A 22,230-nucleotide genomic window follows, 5' to 3' on the forward strand; every position below is an offset into this window, starting at 1 on the left:
TTGTGCCGCCAGCCACGGCACCTGGTCAGGGCAGCCTGAGCTGACTAAGCCTGAGCTCACCTGGTCTCGCAGCCAGCCAGCAAGCCCACCCTTCCCAACACCTGCCAGCCCTTTGGCAGACGCCTGCCACCCACTCAGAAATGTTGGCAGATGGAGCAGGTATGGAGAGCCCACTGTGGACACCCCGCTGGGCCTTCCTCTGGCAGCTACTACTTCCATGTTTTCCAAACATAACACCACGATTTCAAGTATGCTTTTTCCACATACTGGGAACCACCTCTCAAACTCCACTCGGGCACCACCATAAATCACAGAAACCATGTGCAGGACAGAAGCACCTCGACCTCTGGAGGCCACTTCATTCCTCAGAGATCTGGCAGAAAAAATAACAGCCGAGCTCAGGGGCCAAGCTGTCCCTGACATACCAGACACCAGCAGACACGTGAACCGATGCCCATCCTCACTGGTTTTGGGAAAACACAAATTGCCCCACATTCCCCAGACTGGCCGGGTGCAGGTGGGTGTGGGTGAGGCTCGGGGGCTGGAGACGCTCCCACTGTCCAGCAGAGACGTCATCCTGCTTGTCAGCGGGAAACTGAGAACCACCCAACGCGTCTCAAGGCAGCAGGGAGCACACGGTGGCAAGTGTCGCGGTGGAGAGCTGCGGGGAAGGTGGAGCCGCCAGCTGCACCTGCACAACTGAGCGGAAACGCAGGCTAGAGAGGGACGTGTATAGCTGGGTGCTGCCCACATAAAGCTAAAGCATGTTGCTAATGGATGCTTGTGTATGTTGTAAGAAGATAAATTACACACACGTGCATGATAACACAGAACAAAAGTATAAAAACGAAATGTTTGTGCAATAAGGGGACAGAAAGGTGCAAAGGAATGACAGGCCCTCGACTGGGGACAGCATGGGGGGCAAGGAAGGGTTCAGGACAGAGGACGCAGGGGCACCCCTGCAGCCACGTTTTCTTTCTTATCAAAGGGACGAACATGGCAGAACGTAAAAGCAATGGCTGAGTGGAAGTGGTGACTTCACCACCACAACCTTCTATACTCTTCTGGATGCTTGAAACAGTTTCAACAAAATAAATATTATTAATTCGAATTCCATCAATCATCCGAGATGTAAGGCACGGTGAACTCATTCTGCTGGGACGGCAGCCGGACACGACACCCCCTAATCGAGAGTGCCGCTAACCAACGCCGTGGCACCCTGGCGCAGGTCTGGAGGCTTCAGTTGTGGAGCGGCACAAGTGGCAGAGGGGCGCCGACCTGGGCCGCCCCATGAGTGTCAGGTGTGCTTCGGGGACTCCATGAGGGACCGGGGGGGGGCTCCAGACACACACGACCACACCACCCTGAGGCTCCCAGGTGGTAAGGATGCCTGACTGGGATGTGCACACAACCAGCAAAGACACCTGCAACTTGTTCTCTAAACACAGAGCCATAAAATAAGCACTAGACACAGCCCTGTGGCCAGAAGTGTTCCGGAATGACCCAGATCTTTAGCACCAAGGTTGCCTTTCCCTGGAGACGCAGAGGCTTTTCTTTTGCTGGCTGAACAGGGAGGCAAGTTCTGGGAACGGCCTAAAGAGAAACATTTAGATCGGAGGGTCTTTGAGCAGCCTGACAGCTGACTGATGACCGTCCACAAAGCCACAAAGCAGGGCTGGGGCGTCGGCGTCACATCGCCTCTCCCTGGGAAACTAATTGCTCCCGATTGTTCAGGGGACATTATTTTTCTGGCAATCATTTCCTTTGAATGCCCAAAATGAGCATGAAACAACTCTTTTGACCGGACATAAAAGTTAAATGTCCCAATGTTGATCAAATTAACTTCAGCACTGTGACAATGGACTGTATTTGTGAGAAAATAATGGGGGGACAAAGGGGCGCTTTATGCCGAGATTTCACAGTTGTAATGTAAAAATGTTTCCGTTGAACTAGGCCAGGCCACATTTCAAAGGGAGACAGAAGAGTCCTGTCACTTAGGGAAAAAATCTCATTTCACGGGCCGAAAGCTCGGGAAGATTTCAGACGTTTCAGGGTTGGCGCCCAGGAAGGCCGGAGCAGATCCTGGTCTAATCCCTCCGGATGCCCCGAGGGCTGACCCGCGTGTCTGGGAGAGGGACCCAGTCGGCCCGCAACGTGTGCTCAGTGCTAAGTGCCTGCCAGGGCCACACAGAGGGCAGGCGGTGGAGGTGTGAGTGTCGGCCTTGCCCAGTGCCGGAGGGTCTGCCTGAGGCCAGGGCCGTCCCGGGACCCCCGGCCCCGACATAGGTGCTCTGACACCTCGCCCGGACCCTCCAACACTGGCTCCAAGACTTCCCTGGGCCTGGCACTCTGCACTAATCAGGGAGTTGTCTTTTTTAACTTTTTGTAACACGAGATTCATAGCACAAAACTCATAACTGTGCAAAGAACACGAACAGGGTGTGTGAGGATGAGCCGGGAGGAACTGCGCGGTGGACTGCTCCGTGGCTCCTGCTGCGGCTGGTGGACGCTCACAAGCTTCTGAAGAGTGAAACTCAGAGAGTTTGTCTCGGAGTTCTTTTTTAGATAACCATTTCATTCTGGAGTATTTTTACTTTTAAAGAATTGCAAAGGCAGTTCCGGGCACCTAGTTTCAGCACAGGGTGTCCTGGGGACGGGACTCTGGGGCCAACCTGCCTTCCCTCCCGGCTGTGATGCCACAGGCTCCTGCAGCTCCAACGGGAACTTCACACGGGGAGACTGCACCAGGGAAAGGCAGGGTCCCCTCGGGAGCCTCCTTGCTGTCTCCCTGTGTCTCAGAGTCCCCACACCGTGAATGCAGCACTGTTGGTGGCAACGTCCATTCAAAGGGCCAGCGCGGCATTGTCCTCCCCCGTCGGCGCGGCAGAATGCAGTCTGCTGGTGGCTGCCAAAGGTTAGCAGCCCGATGAAAGGGCCGTCACTCACCACTCCTGCAGAGCTCCCCTTTGTGCCGGCGGCCCGGCCCCGCACCGCGGAGGTCCGGATCTGCGGCTGGCTGAACGCGCCACAGAAGCCATTCATGGGAACGCAGAGACGCTGGAAAGTGGCCCCAAACCCAAAGGATGCTTTCTTGGAGGCCGTGGAGGCATGGCAGTTTGGGGCAGTGACACATTGTAATGCCATACCACACAGGCAACCTCACCAAGTCACCAAGATGGACGGATATAACGGACCAAGCTCCACCCCCTCGCTCCACGGGGGTCCCCGAGGAACTCGGTGCCTCGAAGGAAAGGACACACGAGCAGGGCAGGAGGAGCCACTCCCGACGGGCCTATGGCAAGGGCCTGGCTCCCTGGCCAGCCAATGCCCTGCCCAGGGAGGGCGCCCAGGGCCGGTCCCAGGGTCACAGGCTGTCATTGGGCCCTGTCAGTGACAGGCCCCACTGGGCAGGCCCCTGAGGAAGGTGCAGCCAAGCACAGGGTGAGGGCTGGGCCCCGCGTGCAGGTCCCACGCTCCTGTTTCCTCTGCGAGGGCCTGGCGGGGGCGGCCAGCACCAGGAGCTCCCTCACAGCCGGGCGGGGACAGGACCAGACCGCAGGGCCCTCGGGCTCATCCTGCTCCTCCTGGAACGAGGGTGGCTTGGCCACCAAGGTGAACCAACAGCCGCGGGCCTGGCTTACAGCAGCACAGGGATGGGAAGCCCCTCCCAACTCCCTGTGCGGGGCCCTGTGAGGAAGGCAGGAGGAACATGGGGAGTAGGCAGGGAGCCCACGTGGGCCACGGCCAGGCTGTGCTCACCACAGACACGGATGGAGGGAGTGGGGCTCCAGCGAGGAGAGGCCCCGCCGGTGTCAGCTCTGTCCTGCAGTGGCACCAGCAGGCAGACCAGGAAAGGGGCTTAAGAGAACGAGCCACGGCCCTTTCCGGACGTGGCTGGCAGGAGGGCGACAGCCCAGCACCTACCTGTCCAACACATAGCCCAGAGCCTTGTGCCGGATGCCCGAGTACACGGAAGGGCTTGTTTCCCAGGCGACTAAATTGGAAGCATCGTGGAAGAGATGGATGTTCACCAGGTCGAAGGCACTGCACCGAAGAGAGAAGGACACGTCACCAGGGGCCTCCAGGTCCTGAGGAGTCCCCAGGACGTGGCTGGCTCCAGCATCCTCAGTGTGGAGCTGCCTGAGCCCGGGCACCTGTTCACCCACCTGTCCTCCCGTGAGGCCAGAGGGCCGGAGACCCGCAGGTAAGCCTTAGCGCATCTACACAAGTGTAGTTACTCAGCCAGGTGAAAACCCAGCCATTTTTCTTTAAAGTTAAGGACTTACGATTGCGGACACTGTCCTCAGCTGTGGACTACGCTAGAAGGAAGAGGGAGCCCCCCAGCCCCCAGACTCAGCACCCCAATTCCCAGTGCAACTGCGTCCTGCCGGGGACCTGTGGTGTGGGGCAGGGGTGCGAGGACTGTGTCTCCTTTCACTCCCAAAAGAAACCCCCAAGCTCACAGCCCCAAGGACAAACCCAGGCCCCGGGGCACCTGCCATTGGCCTCCAGGCACCAGAGCTCGGTGAGGCCAGCTGGCAGGGACACGTCCCCTCCCCAGGGGAGGTTAGTGCAGTGCACGGCACTGTCCTGACACCGTCCGCAAGGCCCCCTCCGCTGGAGATGCTGGCGTCCCCTGACCCCTCTCCCTCGGCAGGAGTCACAGGCCGGCCCTCCCTCCTCGAGCCCCCAGGGTGACCCGCTGACCCCGCCTGGCCATCCATGCCCTGCGTGGCCCCACAGAGAGCCGGGCTTGGTCACTGTGACCGAGGGCCAAGTGCAGCAGGGTGTGGGTCACAGGATGGCGGCTCCATCTCCGACACCTTGTCCCCCTCGCTCTCTGGAGACCTTGATCCCTGGGGACGCCCCGTCCTGAGTGACAAGGCCTCCACCAGAGCCCCGAGGGTGAGCTTGGAAGCAGGTCCCCCGGCTCCAGGGAGGCCAGGGCCTGCCGAGCCACCCCCGACCCTGAGCTGCGGAAACTGCGACCTGCTCAGTGTCTGTTTCTTAAGAGCTGCCAGGTTTGGGGTGATCTGTCAAACAGCAGCAGACAGCTCGTGCAGCGCAGCTGTGCAGAACAGAAACGGCATCCACGCGGGATTCACACACCCGAGGGGCAGGCCAGGAATCCCGGAAACCACGTTGGGAAGCCGGGTCACACGTCTCTGACCTGCCTTACCACGCAGGACAGGCAAGTGCTGCGCACGGAGCAGGAAGCCCAGCCGGCGACAGCCCAGCCAGGCACGGCTGCTCTCCGTGCTCGGACCCCGACAGCACAGGCCGCCGGGCCAAGCCACGCGATTTAACTATGCGCCTGCTCCTGCGGGGGCTCTGGCGAGCGCTACTCTCATGCTTGGGAGAGGGGCCTGGCCTTCGACAGTGGTTCTGCATCTGGGCAGAGCGCCCGGACGCCTGAGGGATGGGGGACGCCTGTGGTGTCCGGCCCCACCGGGAACAGACAAGGTCAGAGCGAGGGGTCAGTCGAGGCAGCCGGGTCCCCGTGCGAAGTCAACAGGGCCTTCGGCGAGACAAGTGCAAGACGCCACTTGTGCAAAGCGCACAGGACAAAGAACACTCTGGAAGTTCCCAAAGCAGAGACGGACACAGGACAACTTACCAGTCAGCGATGCACCACCTTGTCCGGATGAAGCCTTTTCTCGACCATTTGCACTGAAAAACAAACAGGCGCACGGATGAGGAGAGAGGAACGTGACTCCTACACACCCAAAGAAGCAAATAAGGTGCTTTTTCAAACAGGAAAAACAGTTTTAATCTTTCAGCATTTAGTGTTCTCTGCCGAAAAGAACTGAAATGCTCATGTATGATACACAAAATGCTTACATGGGCTGCTTACGCTTCCAAGAAAAATGGCAGCCCGCTCTCCCCGGAGCCCTGCTCCCAGCGCAAGAGCTGCTGCAGGAAAGCCGCGGGAGCCTGCAGGTGCCCAGAGAGCGCCCAGATGGAGCGCGGACACTGCGGCCGAACCAGAGAAGCTCCCGGGCACTCCCAGCAAGGCACCCTGGCGGCTGGTTTGCGCCCACAGCAGCGAGGAGTCCGAAGCTGGTGAGCCCACTCGACAGCGGCGAGCCTGGGGCCTTGGCAACAGACTGGTCCCGCCGCAGAGCCGGTATTATACTCTGAATGTGCCCCAGGCCGTGTGCTGAGACTTAACCACCACCGTCAAAGTAAGAGGTGGGGCCTTTACAGGTGATCGATGGGGGCTTGCCCAGCGCTCGGCCTCTCACCCTCCGGCCTCCCACCACACGAGGACGCACTGCTCCTCCCTCCAGGGACGCAGCCACAGGTGCCACATGAGAAGGGCAGAGCCAGGCCCTTGGCAGACACAAAGCTTCGGCACCTTGATTCTGGACTTCCTAGACCCCAGAACCGCGAGAAGTAAGTTTCTATTGTCTATAAATTACCCAGCCTAAAGTGCTTCATTACAGCAGCGCCAGTGGGTCGGCTGCGAACAGAAAAAGGACTCAGACTCGAGAAAGCCGGGGTCCACCTCTGCATGCTTCCTCCAGAGTCCGAGAGAAGGGCCACCACGCCGCACTGCCCTCGCTGGCTTCCAGAGGGCTGGGGGCAGGGAGGGGCGTGGGGCCGAGACCCGGCAGTGGCCCTGTCCACGGCTACGGGCTGCGGGGACCAGGTGGCTGCGGCCTCTCTCCACTGCTGCTCCTGCTGCGCAGGGAGGTGCGGCACAGAGCACGGAGGCCGTGGCCGGTGCTGCCCGACACCAAGTGCACGAAGCCTGTGACCGAACAGCTGAATTTTAAACTCTGCTTTATCCTAATTTTAGCTTAAATAGCCACACAGAACAGGCAGCGGCACAGCCTGAGCAGCTTTGGGGTGGGGGTGGGGCGCCTGCCCAGCACCCCTGAAAACCCCTGGGGAGGCAGTGGGAGGAGGGGGCCTGCCCCTCGCCTCGCAAATGCCACGTGGCATGGAGTTCGGGATTCTGCAGGGCATGGCCTGCCCCCAAAGCCACCCCCAGGGCAGGGCCACCACACCCACGGAGGACGGCAGAGGAGGGACAATGGGAGGACGGCCTGGAGGCCCAGAGTGAAATGGGAGGAGGAGATGTGCTCCCCGCATGAGAGAAGGGTCCAGGGACACGGGCCCAGGCAACTCGGTGGCTGTCACCTCACTTCTTTATTTAATACAAATAGATCAGGAGTTACAAAAGCAGCTCTCCCTGCACCCTGCTGGCCACACCCCTCCTCGCTAACCCTGCAACAAGAGAACAGCCGTCCCAACACAGGGCTCCCCGTTCTTCCGCCCCCACTCAATCCTCAACTGGCTCCTGATTCTGACCCCTCCCAAAACGCACCCTGCAAGGCCCCCACGGCCTCCACCCTCGAAACCCATGGACCTTGTCCCCCCGGCTCCTCTCTCGGCCGCCAGGCACTGCCCAAGCCTCTGCAGCCCCTCAGCCTCCTGCCCCAGCTCCCTCCCCGACCAGCTGCGGGACTCCTGGCCCAGGGGCTCCTCTTCCTGCCCCTTCCTGCCCCCTCCCGCTGGCTCCACCCAACCCAGGTGGCCACTTGGGCGGCCACGTCCTCCCGCACTCTCAGCTGCCCTGCACCACTGCTGACAGGAAGAACTAACTGCCAACTCTGTGTGTATTTTCTTCTCTCTGGTTGTTTAAAAAGTTTTTCTCCTGTCACCAACATCCTGAAGCTTCGCTACAATCTGGGCCCGAGTTTATCTTGCACACCCTGCTCTGACCCAAACTCTCCAGTCTGGAGAGCCGCTGACTTTGGTAAAATCTCCCCTCTCGTCCCTTCCAACATCGCTCCCCTTGTTCCTCTCGGAATTTCTCTTGGGCGAACATTTGAGCCTTTTAATTGCTCTTTTCTATAAAAATAAAAACCATCAAAACCACCAACAAAACAAGAACGTCTGTCTCTCCTGGCTACGTTTTGAATAAACTCCTTAATGACACCCCAGATTCACCGACTCTCTCTGACCACGTCTGCATCAGGATCTCCTCTGTTACGGTCAACGGCGGGTTCTTTCACACGTTCCCTTGTTCTTATTTTATTTGTTTTAGTTGAAGAACATCTTATTTTTGATGAACTCTATCCTTCCATTTATCTGTTCGAGCATTCTGAACACATCTATTTTAAACTCTTTGTCAGCTTGTTCCTCAAAATTAGTTATCTTTGCAGTGAATCCACACTCTGTGTCTGTTCACCGCACACACTCCCGTGGTTCGTCACCTCCTGCTGAGGGAACGCCACCTTCTCCACCTGGCGGTTCCGTGGCATCCCAGCGTCCCTGCTCCCGTGACACCAGGGTGTCCACAGATACCCACACGGCCTACAGGTGACTCTGCCTTCTGCTCCCTTCACTTCTACAGCCCCAGGTGAGCACAGTGTTCTTATAATAGACTTTGTTTTTCAGAGAAGTTCCAGGTTCACAGGGGAACTAAGGAACAGGCACGGAGCTCCCAGACACTCCTCCTGGTCCAGACCAGGGATCAGACTCTGGGCTCCAGCTCTGCTGTCCAGGTGGCCTTGCCTCCCGCCACACGAGGCTCTGGCTCTGAGCCTGCACACCCGCCACGCTCAGGCCACTCTGCCTACTGGACAACAGGGGCTGCACCAAAGCTCCTGGACACTGGACACAGTGTCGCCAGACAGGTGGTCCACCTGCTGCCCAGACAGTCTGGGCTGGGGAGCTGCACAGCATGGCGGCAGGCTCACCTGTCTGCTGCACTAGACGTTCACATCTGATCCCAAACGTGGCTGCCAGCTCCAGTAGGTGGCTCTCTGGGGGCCACGTGGCCCTGGAAACATTTGTGCTCGTTTCACGTAAGTAATTGTGTCTGCGATGGGAACACACACACGGGAAGCTGGGGGCTGGTGCAGCCCAGCCAGGCTCCACCCTCCTGGGTGGACGGGAGACAGCCCAGCCGCGGGGACACGGATGGACGCTCACAGTCTCTGCCCCCTGCACACCCTGCTCTCCACCTCTGTCTGGGACGCTCCTCCACCACCCTCCACACGTCCAAATCCCACCCATGCTTTGCCGGCAGTCTGTCCTGGAAACAGCCGAGGCGCCACCTGCCACAGATGGTCCACGCTCGCGATTCGCACCCTCAGCGTCTGGCCCGAGGGCAGCACCCTCTTCCCCAGCAATGCAGAGGACACGCTCCTCGTACGGTCCACAGAACCCTGAGCCAAATTAACCTCTTTTCTTTAAAAATTACCTGATAAGGATAATTCCCATAAAGGTATTGCTTTATGGCAGTGCAAAACAGACTAAGACACCCTATGTGGAGATATAGTGGTGGGGTCAGTTCCCTGGAAACCACTTTCGTGCACAACCTCTGATCCGTGAGTCAGGAAACCTGCCGCCGACACTAACACTGGGACGGGCCGGGCTGGGAGTGGCCGAGTCCACGTCAAGTGCACCGCGGGCCGATGAGATTCCCACAGGCAGTGACGGGTAATGACCCCAAGAGCCTGAGTCCACTTCCTTGACGGCCCAATTAAAGAGTGACCTGACCAGGGTCCGAGGGCACAAAGCCACTGAGGACACTGCAGGGAGGACAGCCAGGACCAGCCCCTGTGCGAGAAGCATGTCTGCAGGGTGGGGCACCAGTGGGGGCACCCAAAGGGACCCCCAGAAACGTGAGCTCAGCGGAAGCACAGAGGCTGCTCCCAGCCAGCCGTGGCCAACACCCTCCGCCAGCTCCCCCTCGGCAGGGCCCGTGCCGGCTCCTCCTCCCCGTCCCGTCTCCCCCGAGTGGCTGGACTAGGGCTCAGGAACGTGGGCCTGAAGGATGGGACCCCCAGGATCTGTCACACAGGCACAGCCCGCCCAAACACGTGTAGGGCTCGCTAAGTGCACGGCTGTCCACTCTCGAGCCGCCACACGCTCCACGAGGCGGGGTCCTCACCCTGCGGGATCTAGAGCCCCCACGCCCACGCGCTGAAGGAGTGGGCAGAGACGGTCTGCAGCCCTGAGGGGCGGGTGTGTCCGCAGTGGAGAGGAGCTGTCCCCAGGACACCACTCGTCCTGTTTCCAGGAGGGACATGGAGACTCCCTGTGACCAGGCCAGTTCCGACAGGTGCAGCTGAGACCCCCACTGAACACACTCACGCTCTGGCCTGGAATTAACATAACTGGCAACAGCTTTTCTTCCACTAAAAAGGGAAGGCATTTGGGAATTTTTGTGCCAAACATTATTGTTCCCCTCAGTTTTCAATTATTTGTGCTAATCAAGATGTACATGGATGTTTGTGAATATATCCTGAACATATGTGCATGTGTGCACATCTTGATTGTTTAGATTTTTAAATTTTCCATAACAATGGAAATTATTTTCAACATTAATTATTAATAGTCTCAATAAATCAAACCGGAAACAACGTGTTACTTTTTTTTTTATAACATAGACTGGTAATAAGTGTTATTTTAGGATTCTAACTACATTGAAAGATTTTAACTAAATTGCAAATGAATCTCAGAGAATTTAATAGTATAACCAAATAGTCTTGATAAAGTATTTGTAGAAAGTATGTTCCTTCTGAGATAAGCCCATCGATTGGGAATGTGTTGAGACTGCGTTTCTGAACGATTTTACAGTATGGAAAACGAAGCTACAACCCACGACACTCTGGTATTTTCACAGCCTGTGGCTCAAAGCTGGATCGTGTGCTTAGGGTTCAGGCCGGGACGCGCTGGGCGGAAGAAGGTTCCCATGCAGCGTCCCACGCAGCCTTCAGGGACAGCAGCGCCCTCGTGTCACCAGTGAGGAAATTAGCGCCCAAAGACCTCGACCTGCCCAAGGTGGCCAGCTCCCTGGAGGAGAACGCAGAGTGAGGACCCACCCGCTCACGCCTGGACCAAAGCGCCCTCGTTTTGGCCACTTGCTCCCTGTCCTGGCCAAGTCCTGAGCACTTGGGGCCCATCCTGGTGGGGACAAAGGAACCCACCCCTAAGGCCATCAGAAGGCGCAGGTGCCTTTCTCGGAGGCTGCTCCTCGGCTCACCTGAACGCCCCTCCCTGAAATGCCCCACAGCCGTCTTCCCTGCAGGCCTAGGACGCACTGCATCTGGGGGTGCACACACAGGAGTCCCGGGGCTCTGCCACAGACCACCTGCTCGCTGGCAGAAAGGGCCCTGCGGCCGCCAGGTGCAGGTGCGTGTTGCCTGGCCCATTGCAGATGGAAACAGACAGTGTGGGGGTGGGGCCCCCGATGTCTGACTGAGCTCTTCCCTCCAAGTCTGGGCTCTGAAACTTCCTGGGCCCCGACCACCCGCTGAGGCCCTCGCCCAGCACCCCTCAGGAGATCACGGCTGGGATGGTGGCGGCTGCTCTGCTCCCAGAGGGGTTTTCACCAGTGGGATCCGCATCATGGGACGGAGCGCATCCTTCACAGCACAATATGAAGTCTCTGCCCGGCCCTGTTAATGGGATGCCTGCAGCTGGCAGATGGATAGCGAATACAGGCGGTTTCATCTACTAAAAGATGGCATAAATCGCCATGGAGAAAAGAGAGGCTGCGGGGAGGTTATCGCCACACAGCCCACGCCGCAGAGGCCGCTTAGAGCATTAGTGGAATTAATTCATCTTTCGTAAGAGCTTGCAGCAGGCCTGTGATCTATGGTAACAACCAATTTCTCACCACGGGCAAAAGGAAAAAAATGACTTGCTGTGATCGACTACACAAATCTGCTTTTTAAAAATGGCCTCGCATTATCTGCAGTGTTGCTCCCAGAGGCGCCATTTGGAATTCATACGGAGCCAAAAGCGCCATAAATCACAGAGGAAGTTTCGTTAGTTTTCTACGCGGTGGGCTGTGATTATTTGGAATTACATTACGCCTCCATCACCATAATTACACTCAGATTAGCCTAAGTGATGGTAATCAAAGAGACAGAAATCAGTCTGAACCAGTTCCCTCCCCCAAAACGTGTCCAAGCACAGTGGCAGGTTCGGCACAAGGGCCCGGAGGAAGGGGTGGCTGGGCAGGGGCCGTGGCTGTGGCGTGGCCAGGCCGGCAGCAGGCAGAGGCCTCGCTGGGATCCCTCCGTTACAGACATGCGGAAGCTGCACACGCTTCGCGAAGCTTTGGACGTTTAGGAAATGCTACAGTCTTGACAGATCGTTAAAAGTTTATGATTTGTAAAATAAGATTTCCGTTCTGTTGATTCACCAGAATGGAAGGAAATGTGCCTGGACTCGCGTGCGTACCACGCCAGGTCAGGAACACGGATCCCAGGTGGTCTCCAGGGTGGCGGGGTGGCAATGCACATGCTGACCCCCAGAAAGCCCGGGCCCTGGGCAGGGCTGGCCCCTCTGTGCAGCCACCAGCAGCCACGAGGCCCTGCTGGCCAACCGACCGCCGGACTGTGGGCTGCAACTCGTGCTCTCCAGGCCGGGAGACAGGTCCACCTAGAGACACCAAGGCCTGCTCCTTCCCACGAGTCTACGTCCCAGGAATGCGTTTCCTCCTCTGCCCGTAGACGTGACGACATGATCACCTGGCGCTGGGGCCACTGAGGCAGGACAGGCCCGAACCTGGGCTGCGGCTGCTTTCCTTGTGGGAGGGAGACAGCCCCTCAACGCTCTGTCCCACAGACCACGCCAGCGCCCTGGAGGGGACAGAACACTGCCAACAGGACCAAGGCTAGGGGCACCCTCCAACGGGTGCAGAGTCACCGCAGAGCCCCCCGCCCCCAGCCTCAATGGGTGGGGGTCCAGAGAGCCTGGGGGAGGCCCCGCCAGGCAGGGCCCAGGGCTGCCCTGGACAAGAAGTGCGGCCTCGCGGGAAGTTAGACCCTGCCCTGGGTGGTTCCACCTGGGGTCCCCCTCAGAAAGATGGAGTGACGCTGCTCGGGGCCCTGGCAACACACAGATGCAGAGGCCAGGGATACACTGGGCCCCTGGAGCCCCAGCTCTGAAGACGGAGATGCAGACGGGGTTTGCTCATCCCAGATTCTGGAGTCACCGACAACGGAGGTGGGACGCGGGCTGCCGGCAAGCCCCTGCAGTCCCGGGGTGGAGGCTGCACGCTGGGGGCCCCTGGGCTGGCCTTGCCTGCGGAGACGTGCGCACAAGGCCTGGTGTAGAGCGGACACCACCCTTGGGAGGGGCCCCGCCAGGGACTGGGGAGGGCAGGGCGCCGAGCACTCACTGCCACCCACCCTCAGCCTGCAGGGGCCCTGGGTGCCTGTGGCCTGTTCCCTACTCAGTTCTCGACATCTGGACAGCTCAGGGTCCTGCAGCACCTAAAGGAGGGAGCTGCGAATGCAGGAAAGCGACTTGCGGGGCACCTGCTGCCCTGGGGTCTGAGCAGGCTCCAGCCGCGGGCCCCTGTCCAGAGCTGCCTTTCAGGTCGGCTTCCCCCCGTCAGGGGCCTCCTCCGTCCAGCTTAAGCCCAGCCTCGGTCCCCAGCCCCAGCAGACCCTGGCAGTGGCCAGCCTGGCAGCATCGGCAACCAGCCCTGCCCCACCCCCGCCCCGTCCTGGTTCCCCCGCCCCCATGGCTCTCCACGCCCGGGGCCCAAGCTGTCCCTCGTGTCCTGCTCCTTGCCAAGGGCCCTGTCCATCCCGGCTGCCCTCCCTGGCTGACCCCTGCTGCCTCTGGTCTCTCAGGACACACGTCGGCCCATCCCTGGTAGGTTCAGGGGCCCTCCTGGGCTCTCCCCACCCATCTGGGACAGATGAGACGCAGGGAACGGCTGGACATCAGCGTGGGCAGGGAGGCTGGGGAGGGCCAGGGCTTCCACCCCCATCACCGCTGGGCCCCCAGTGCTTTTGCCAAAACAGATGATGGGGGCCAGGGGCACCATGTGGGGAACCTCTACCTGGTGGGGGGGGGCATGTCATCAGCCTGGCTCCACGGCCAGGGCCCGCATGTCCTCAGAGGCCACGCAGCCTCAGGGTGGCGACATGGCTCGGGGGAGTGGCTGAGCAGACCGAGGCCCACCGAGGCAAGACGCCAGGCTGCAGCCCCTCCCTGGGACCAGTCCAGGGCCAGTGCCTGGGCAGAGGCGGCCCCAGCCCTTCACTGGGTCCCTGAGCCTGTCTCTGGGCGCTCTGAGACGCGGGCTCTGGTCTGGGTCGAATGGAGCCCGGAGCTCGGCTCACAGCTTCTCCAAGGGAACCACGGCCCCCACAGCCCTCATGAGGTGCGTGCCACCACGTGGCAGCATTCTGGGGAACTGTCACAACGCAGGGCTCAGCTCTGCACAGAGAGGCCCCGGGGCTTTCCTGCGCTTCCTCCTCCAAGGGCAGTTCGCTGAGGGTGGGCAGGCAGGGAGCAGACCCAGGAACAGGCTGAGGACAGGAGGCGGCCGGCAGATGCCGTGTCCTTGGCCCGACGACAAATGGATGAGGAAGCTGAGCCCCAGGGTGACAAGAGCACCCATCCTTCACGGAGGCGGCCACGAGCCCTGTGCTCAAGGATCGCGCCATAAAGCAAGTTAATAAAGTTGTGGCCTTGCTAGAATCAGCCTGTGCACGGGCGCGGCCGCCTCCCCTGCAGAAAGACCCGCGCGGAGAAGGGGATCGCGGAGCAATCCTTCTTGGGGCTGAGCAGACAAGCTCCACGCACCCGCTCTGTCACGGCAGGGGTGGGGGGCGCCCAGACCGGGAACAGCCATCACCTCTTCGTTTTCAGCACTCAAAATGCTTCCGGTCAAGGTGTCCCAACCTCGCTGTGATCTAACGGATGACAAAAGGGCAAGGCGATAAACTCTTGAGTCGCCACGGTAACTGCACAAGTTTGGGAGGCTCCAAAAATGCTGGTTCTAAGATGTGCTAAAAAATAACACCATCCAAAATTACCCAGATGGTGTAACAGCCACATAAACACACACAGAAACTAAACAAAATGCACTAAAACCGAAGGAACTGCACCGGCATTTCACGATTACTTTTGTCTGCGCAGTGAGACAACAAATAGTCCCTGACTTTCTAATTTCTAAACTCTCGTAAGCAGCCACAGGACTGTGGGGACGTGGTCTAACCTCCCCGTGTGCAGCTGTGCTACTCGTTAGCCGGCACGGCCGCCCAAGGTTTGCCGTGAACAGGACCTTGCCCTCGCGCTCCTGCGCTGGGACAGGACAGACGCCGCTGTGTGGCACGGTCCCTCCGACACCTTGGCAGGGCACAGCAGCCACCGTCCTGGCTCTCCCTGCCCAGCGCGACCCTCCCACACCCGCGTGCTGGAGGCCCCAGGTGCACCCCGGGTGAGCCAACCGACATCCTCCTGCATCTCGGGAGCAGGTTCTGTGGCCTGGACGTGACAATGGGAGAATTTACCGCTGACATGGCGCAGAACACATAAGGTGCCACTCCCTTGTCTGTGACAGCCGGGATCAACCCAGGAGGGCCTGGAACCTCCCAGAAAGGCAGAACACTGGCAGCTGGCACCAGCCAGCTCTGACCCGCGATGCAGGAAGCACACACAGAGGCGTCGCTGGGCGCCTGACTGACCTCGGGGAAGTAGTCCTGCGGGAACTTCTCCTTCTCCAGCATGGGCGTGCTCTCCAGCGTGTCCGAGTAGATCTCTTTGCCGGTCACTTTTTTGTACTTCTTGGCTGGAAAAGACCAGAGGAGGCGGTGAACACTTCATCTCTGCGCCCAAGCCAACCAGCCAAGCGCTGCTCGGGGGCCCATGTGCAGCCCCGTGGGGCCAGGGAGGCTCCGAGAGGACACAGGGAGGCACCCGCCCCCAGGCCCGAGCTTGTAACTCCACCCGACCTGGACTCCAACTCGCCACTCCATCATCCCCCGAGAGCTCCCAGCCCACAGACTCACAGGGGCTAACTGGCGTCCTCTTTAGAACCATGAATATGTTTAAGAGGGCCGTGGAATTACCATTCACTCAGACCTCCGCAGGAATTTATTTTACAACATCGATTTCCTCCTCGAATCCAGCCAACATCACTCATATCCCAGGGAAGCGTTCGTTCTACAGAGCTGGAGGGACGCAGCGCAGGCAGGAGCCTCCGGACTGGCTCTGCCAGCTGCTGCCACAGTGGCCTCCCCCACACCCACCAGCAAATCTCCTGCGGATGGGGTGGTCTTGCTGCCGTTCACGCCCGGGCCTGGGGCCTTCCTTTGCACACGCAGGCAGCCCAGCCCGCCACGGCGTGTGAGGAATGAGCCTCGGACCACTCCTCAAATGCACTAGCACGGCCCGCGGACAGCTGCCGGCCTCTCCGCACGACGTCGCGTGGGCCAGGGCTTCCACTACCGGGTGTCAAGGACGATCTCGGGACAGCTCTGCAACAAACGGCCAATTGTGTCCCACGAGCAGCGCAAACCTGAGGTTTCTGCAGCGCCGACCACCCGAGGACGTGGGAGGGGCCGTGGCCTCCCAGGGAAGGTGCCGGCTCTCACGGTGCCGCCCCAGCCCGTGATCTGGATCCGGGTGCTTGGGCCTCACAGGCAGGAGACAGCACGCAAGACGTGTCCGCCATTTACGGAGCAGGAACAAGACATGAAACAGAGACCATTCCCCAAATTCAGAGCCACGAGCTAACCGTACCCTGGTCTTTCCCAGGCATGGAAACGATTCCTGGGATGGCTCAGGCACGTTTAGCTCTGACGCCTCCCAAGTCCCTCAGTACCGTCCCTGCTGAAGGACAGTAGTAGGTTCTTCTCACTCAAGGCAACAGGAGACGGCCCGTCGGCGTGTCTGGAGGCTGGTGCCCTGCGCAGGTAGGCGGAGGCCAGACCCAAGAACAGTGTGTTTAAATAAGTTGGCCCGTTTGTGGCTGGAAACGGGGCACAAGTGCATTTCATCACAGGAAGCGCGTACCGTAAACCAGCCACCATCTCCGTAGGACGGCACTTACCACCCGTCACAGGGAGGCCAGCGTCCCAGCACGAGAGGGGGCAGGGGGAGAACGAACCTCTCTGGGGGCCACGGAGGGGCAGACCTGTCCCAGCGCAAACCGCCACAGGGAGCGCACAGCTGCCCGGGTGAAGCAGTCTGCAGCCTGGGCTCCACCTGCCCCACGCCCCTTCCCGCCCGCCCGCAGCCTTCTCCAGCTCCCCCCGCCATCGGTCCCCAGACGCATAGCCTGGACAGTCCTCCGTGGCCCAGAGCGCCCCCTGACAGGGATGTCCACTGAGCACCGCGGAGCCTGGGCCAGAGCTGAGGACGTGGAGAGGAGACACAGCCACAACCCGTGAGGGGGCTCTGAGGACATGGAGGGAGGCCCAGACAAGGACATGGGACACAGAGAAGGGGCCCGGACATGGGACATGAGACATGGGACACAGAGAAGCGGCCAGGACACAGGACATGGGACACAGAAAAGAGGTATGAACATGGGACACACACGGATGCAAGACATGGTCTGAGGTTTGAGTCTCACCTGCCCCTGTCAGAAAAGAAAAACATTCATCCTGAAAGTCCGCTGAAGAACAGGGTCAGCACTGCAAAGGCTGCGCGTGTTCTCACGCGTCTATCACTGTGGTATCAAAACGTGATGTCACGTGTCCATTACTGTGGTATCGCGCAGTGTTCTCACACGTCGATCACTGTGGTATCACGCAGAGCATTCTCACTGCCCCAAACACATTCTGTGCCCCACGGATTCATCCGTCCTCCCCTCACCACATCGGCAACCACTGATCTTTTCATTGTTCCCACAGTTCTGCCTTTTCCAGGCCGTCATGGAGCTGCAATCACACAGTGTTTGGCCGCCTCAGACGGGCTTCCTTCACCCGCAATGTGCATGTAAGGTTCTTCCATGTCGCTCCGTGGCCCGTGTATCACTGAGTCAAATCCCGTGGCAGTGCCGAAGGGGGCGGGTCCGTCCTCCGCTGCTCTCCTGGCACAGCGTGCTGCCTTCCACGCGACCCTCATGGCCCACCCATCGGCAGACGGGCGACAGCGTGCTGGGGTTGCAACAAGACTGCACGGAGCCCCTGGGTCAAGTCGGGAAGAACTGAGCTCTTGACCACATCGCGTCCCTGTCTTGGTCCGTGAGCTCCGTGTTTGGCTGGGCAAGTCCTTTAGACTGGGCGGCTTGTGAACAACAGAAAGTTTGCGTCCCGTGCTCTGGGGGCTGCAGTCCTTGGTCAGGGCGCTGCCATCCAGGGTCTGGCGAAGGCCCGCTCCTCACGGATGGCGCCTTGTGTCCCCATACGGTGGAAGGGACAGACAGGCTCCCTCGGGACTGGTTCACAAGGGGCTCTGATGCTGCTCACGAGGGCTCTGACTCATGATTCAGTCTCCCCAGAGGCCCCACCCCCAACACCCCACCTCAGGGTTAGGAGCGAACATGGATTTGGGGGGAAACGCACACACAGACCACAGCACTGTCCGTGACGACGAAACAGCTCTCCGTTCATCTAGTTCTGCTCTGGTTTCTGTCATCAGAGTTTCGTAGTTTTCCTCACAGAGATCTTGGACATATTTTTTAGACATATTCCCAGGTACTTCCTTTTTTGTACATGCTAGCGTAAATGATGTTGTGTTTTTAATTTCAAATTCCACTTGTTAATTGCTGGTATACAGGAAAGCAATAGACTTTTACACATTAACCTGCGTCCTGCAACACACGGTTAGTGGTAATAGCTTGGTAGAACCAGGTTTGTTCTGTTGGCATTGTTAATTCTTTGGGATTTAGTCCTATCCCCCCACCCCATCAATACGCATTTATTTCCTTTTCTTGTCTTATCACATTAGCTGAGATTTCAGGCCAGACGCTGAGACATGGTGTGAGGGGACGTCCTTCCCACTTCTCACCGAGGCTGACGTCGCTGTGGGATTCGCGGCTGCTCTTCGCCCAGCTGAGGGGGTCCTCCTCCACTCCTGGTTTGCTGAGGGTTTTTTTTTTTTTTCAGTCATGATTGAGTTTGGGATTTTGTCAAATGCTTTTTCTGCATTTATTGAAGTTACTAAATGACTTTCCTTCTTTAGCCTGCTGACATGACAGATTACATCAATTGACTTTTAAATGCGGAACCTGCCTCTCGCACCTGGAATAAACCCAACTGGCCACAGTGTTTATGTTTTCTACTAATATACATTGTTGGATTCAACCTGCTAATGTTTTACTGAGAATTTTTGCATTTTAAGTTCGTAACAGGTATTATTAGCCCGTAGTTGTCCTTCGTAATCGTTACCTGGTTTTGGTATTACGGTAGTGCTGGCCTCATAGGATGAGTTAGAAAGTTTTCCCTCTGCTTATATTCCTGGAAGAGATTGTACGGAACTGGTATAACTTCTTCCTTAAATGCTCGCTAGAACTCACCTGAGAAGCTATCTGGGCCTGGTGCTTTTTGTTTTTTTTTAAAGGTTGTTAGAGATTGATTCCATTCCATTAATAGTTCTAGGTCTGTTCAGATTACCTAGTTGTCCCTGTGCCGTTTTCATAGATTCTGTCTTTCAAGGACCTGAGCGATTCAAGTTACAAAATTCACAGGTACAGACTTCTTAATAACAATCCCTTATCATCCTTTTGCTGCACACAGGACAGCAGTGATGGCCCCACTCTCGGGCTGGTGTCAGTCATTTGTTTCTTCTCTCTTTCTTGGTTAGTCTGGCTAAAGCTTTATCAATTTTATTGATCTCCTCAAAGAACCAGCTTTTGGTTTTGTTAATTTTCTCTATTGATTTCCTGTTTTAAATTCTGTTGATTTCTGCTCCAATTCTTATTATTTATTTTCTTCTGCTTACTTTGGATTTAATTTTCTTCTCCTATTAACAGTTTCCTAAGGTAGAAGCTTAGAGAACTGATTTTAGATCTTTCTTCTTTTTTAATAACGCATTTCGTGCTACAAGTTTCCCTCTGAGGATTGTTTCTACTTGTATTTTCATTTTCATTTCATTCCAAATATTTTTTGAGACTTCTTCTTTGACCCATGTGTGATCTAGAAATGTGTTGTTTAATATTCAAGTATTTTGGGATTTCCAGTTGTCTCTCTGTTTCTGATTCTAGTTTAAGTCCACTGTAATCCGTAAGCACAGTGTATGGTTTCTGTACTTTTAAATTTATGAAGGTATGTTTTATGGCCCCAGACGTGCTCCGTTTCAGGGAATGTTCCGTGAGCTGGGCCAGAACGTATGTTCTGCTGTCAGTGGACGGACCATCCCACAGACGCCAGTCAGACCCGAATGTCAGACGGTGCTGCTGAGTCCACGATGTCCTCACCGACTCTCGGCCTGCTGGGTCTGTCCATTTCCGACAAAGGGTGTTGGAATCTCCAACTGTGATGGTGGATTCATCTGCTTCTTCCTGCAGTTCTACTGGTCTTTGCCTCGGGTATTCTGGCGCTCTCCGGTTAGGCGCACACACGTAAGGGCTGTTGTGCGTTCTTAAAGAACGGGCCTTTGTATCGTTACGCAGTGTCCGTCTTTGTTGCTGGTGACCATCCTTGCTCTGGAGGTAGCTCTGTCTGAACTCAGCAGAGCTCCTCAGCCAGCTTGTCCTGACCAGTGGCAGCACCGTGCACCTGTCTCCATCCCTTCGTCGTAATCTTTGTGTCTACGTGTTTTAAGTAGGTTATGGACGACGAAACACAGTTGGGTCCTTTTTATCTGCCCCAACAGTCTGTCTTGTAACTGGCATCCTTTGCTCCCTTACATTTAAAGGGTCATTGACACAGTCGGAATAATCCCGACCACGTTTCTGACTTTCCCGTGGTCGCCTGTGTTCTTTGCTCCTTTTTCGTCTCCCACTCTTCTTCTGCCTCCTTTGGCTCTTACTGAGCATTTTATGTGGTTCCGTTTTCTCTCCTCTTGTGACATATCAGTTATACGTCTTTTTAAAAATCTTTAGTGGCTGCCACAGAGCTTGTAATATACGACTGTCCAAGCCCATTCTTACAAATAACGCTGTACCGCCCACGGACAGAGCACCCCACCCCCATCCTCGTGGCCCTGCCACTGATCATCTCTCTACCCGCAAGCGCCGGTCACCCAATACGTGGCTGCTGTTATTACTTTGGACAAAAATTATTTGTTAGATCAATTAAGAGTGGGAAAAATACATTTTATTTTACCTTCACTTGTTCCTTCTCTAATCCTCTTTCTTTATGTAAATCAGAGCTTCTGGTCTGTATCATCTTTCTTCTGTTGAAGAGCTTTGCATTTCTTGCAAGATGGGTCTCCCGGAAACAAATTACTTCAATTTTCCTTTGTCTGTCTTCTTTCTCTGTCTTCTTCCTCTGTCACTTTTGAAGAATAATTTCATGGAATACAGAAGTCTAGGTTGATTTTTTTCCCCTTTAATGATTTAAATATTTCCCGCCACTTTCTTCTTTCCCGTGTGGTTTCTCAAGAGCAGTTCGCTGTGATTCTTATTCTTGCTCCTTTACAGGTAAGGTGTTTCTTCCCCAAGCCCGAGCACTGGATTCTTTCGGGTTTTCTCTGTCTCTGATTTTCTGCAGTTTGAATATGACGTGCCTGGGAACAGAGTCTGTGGCATTTATCCTGCCTGGTGTTGGTGTTCTTTGAGCTTTGTGGCTTGGTGTCGGTTACTAATTCTGGAAGATTCTCAACCACTGTGACTTCAAATATTTCTTCTGTTCCTTTCTCTCTACTCCTACCAGTGTTCCCTCTGCAAGTTGCCGCTTTTTGTAGCTGTCCTATGGTTTGTGACATTTTGTTCTGGTATTTAAACGTATTCTTATTTCTCTTTACTTTCCAGTCTGTGAAATTTCCCGTGGTGTAACTTCTATCTCCCTGACCCTCCCTCGGCCACGCCCAGTCTGCAGACAGGCCCCGGAGGCACCCTTCCTCTCCGCAGCAGGGTGGCGAATTCCCAGGTTTTCCTTTGGCTTCCTTCTTAGGGTTTCCGTCCCTCTGCTGACATCACACGTCTTTTCTCACACACTGTCCGCTTTTAGCATCAGAGCCCTTGGTGTATTAGTCACAGTTATTTTAAATTCCCAGACTGATAATTCCAAATCTCTGTCATATCTGAGTCTGGTTCTGACTCTTAGGTGTTTTTGCTTTAGGTTGTATTTTTTTTTTTTTTTAACATTTCAGCACACTTTTTGTAAATTTTTGTTACAAGTAGAACGTGAATAACGGGTAAAAGGAACTGGGGTAGACAGGCTTTTAGGGTGAGGTTTTATGTTGCTCTGGCTTGGGCCCGGGCATGTCTACCGCCTGCTGCAGCTGCTGGCATCAGAGATACAGCCTCCTTTCCTGCTCCTGTTTCTGTCTCCTCACTGTCCCTGGGTTTCCCGTGAGACTTCTTAGAGCCTGAGCTTCGCAGGTCTCTGAGCTGTGATACCGTTA

At 56.7% G+C, this 22,230-nt stretch overlaps 1 protein-coding gene across 1 annotated transcript in view; it reads right to left on the reverse strand.

The window, feature by feature from the left end:
• INPP5A (inositol polyphosphate-5-phosphatase, 40kDa) overlaps positions 1 to 22,230 on the reverse strand; it is a 180,749-nt gene that overhangs the window by 46,855 nt on the left and 111,664 nt on the right. The window contains exons 6-8 of the mRNA XM_012660676.1: positions 15,459 to 15,562; positions 5,618 to 5,670; positions 3,925 to 4,044 (exon numbers count right to left, since the gene is read on the reverse strand). Of these exons, the coding sequence (XP_012516130.1) occupies positions 3,925 to 4,044; positions 5,618 to 5,670; positions 15,459 to 15,562 (277 nt within the window). The remainder of the gene's footprint in view (positions 1 to 3,924; positions 4,045 to 5,617; positions 5,671 to 15,458; positions 15,563 to 22,230) is intronic.

The sequence above is a fragment of the Propithecus coquereli genome, unplaced genomic scaffold, assembly GCF_000956105.1.
Source record: "Propithecus coquereli isolate 6110/MARCELLA unplaced genomic scaffold, Pcoq_1.0 Scaffold673, whole genome shotgun sequence".
Classification (NCBI taxonomy): domain Eukaryota; kingdom Metazoa; phylum Chordata; class Mammalia; order Primates; family Indriidae; genus Propithecus; species Propithecus coquereli.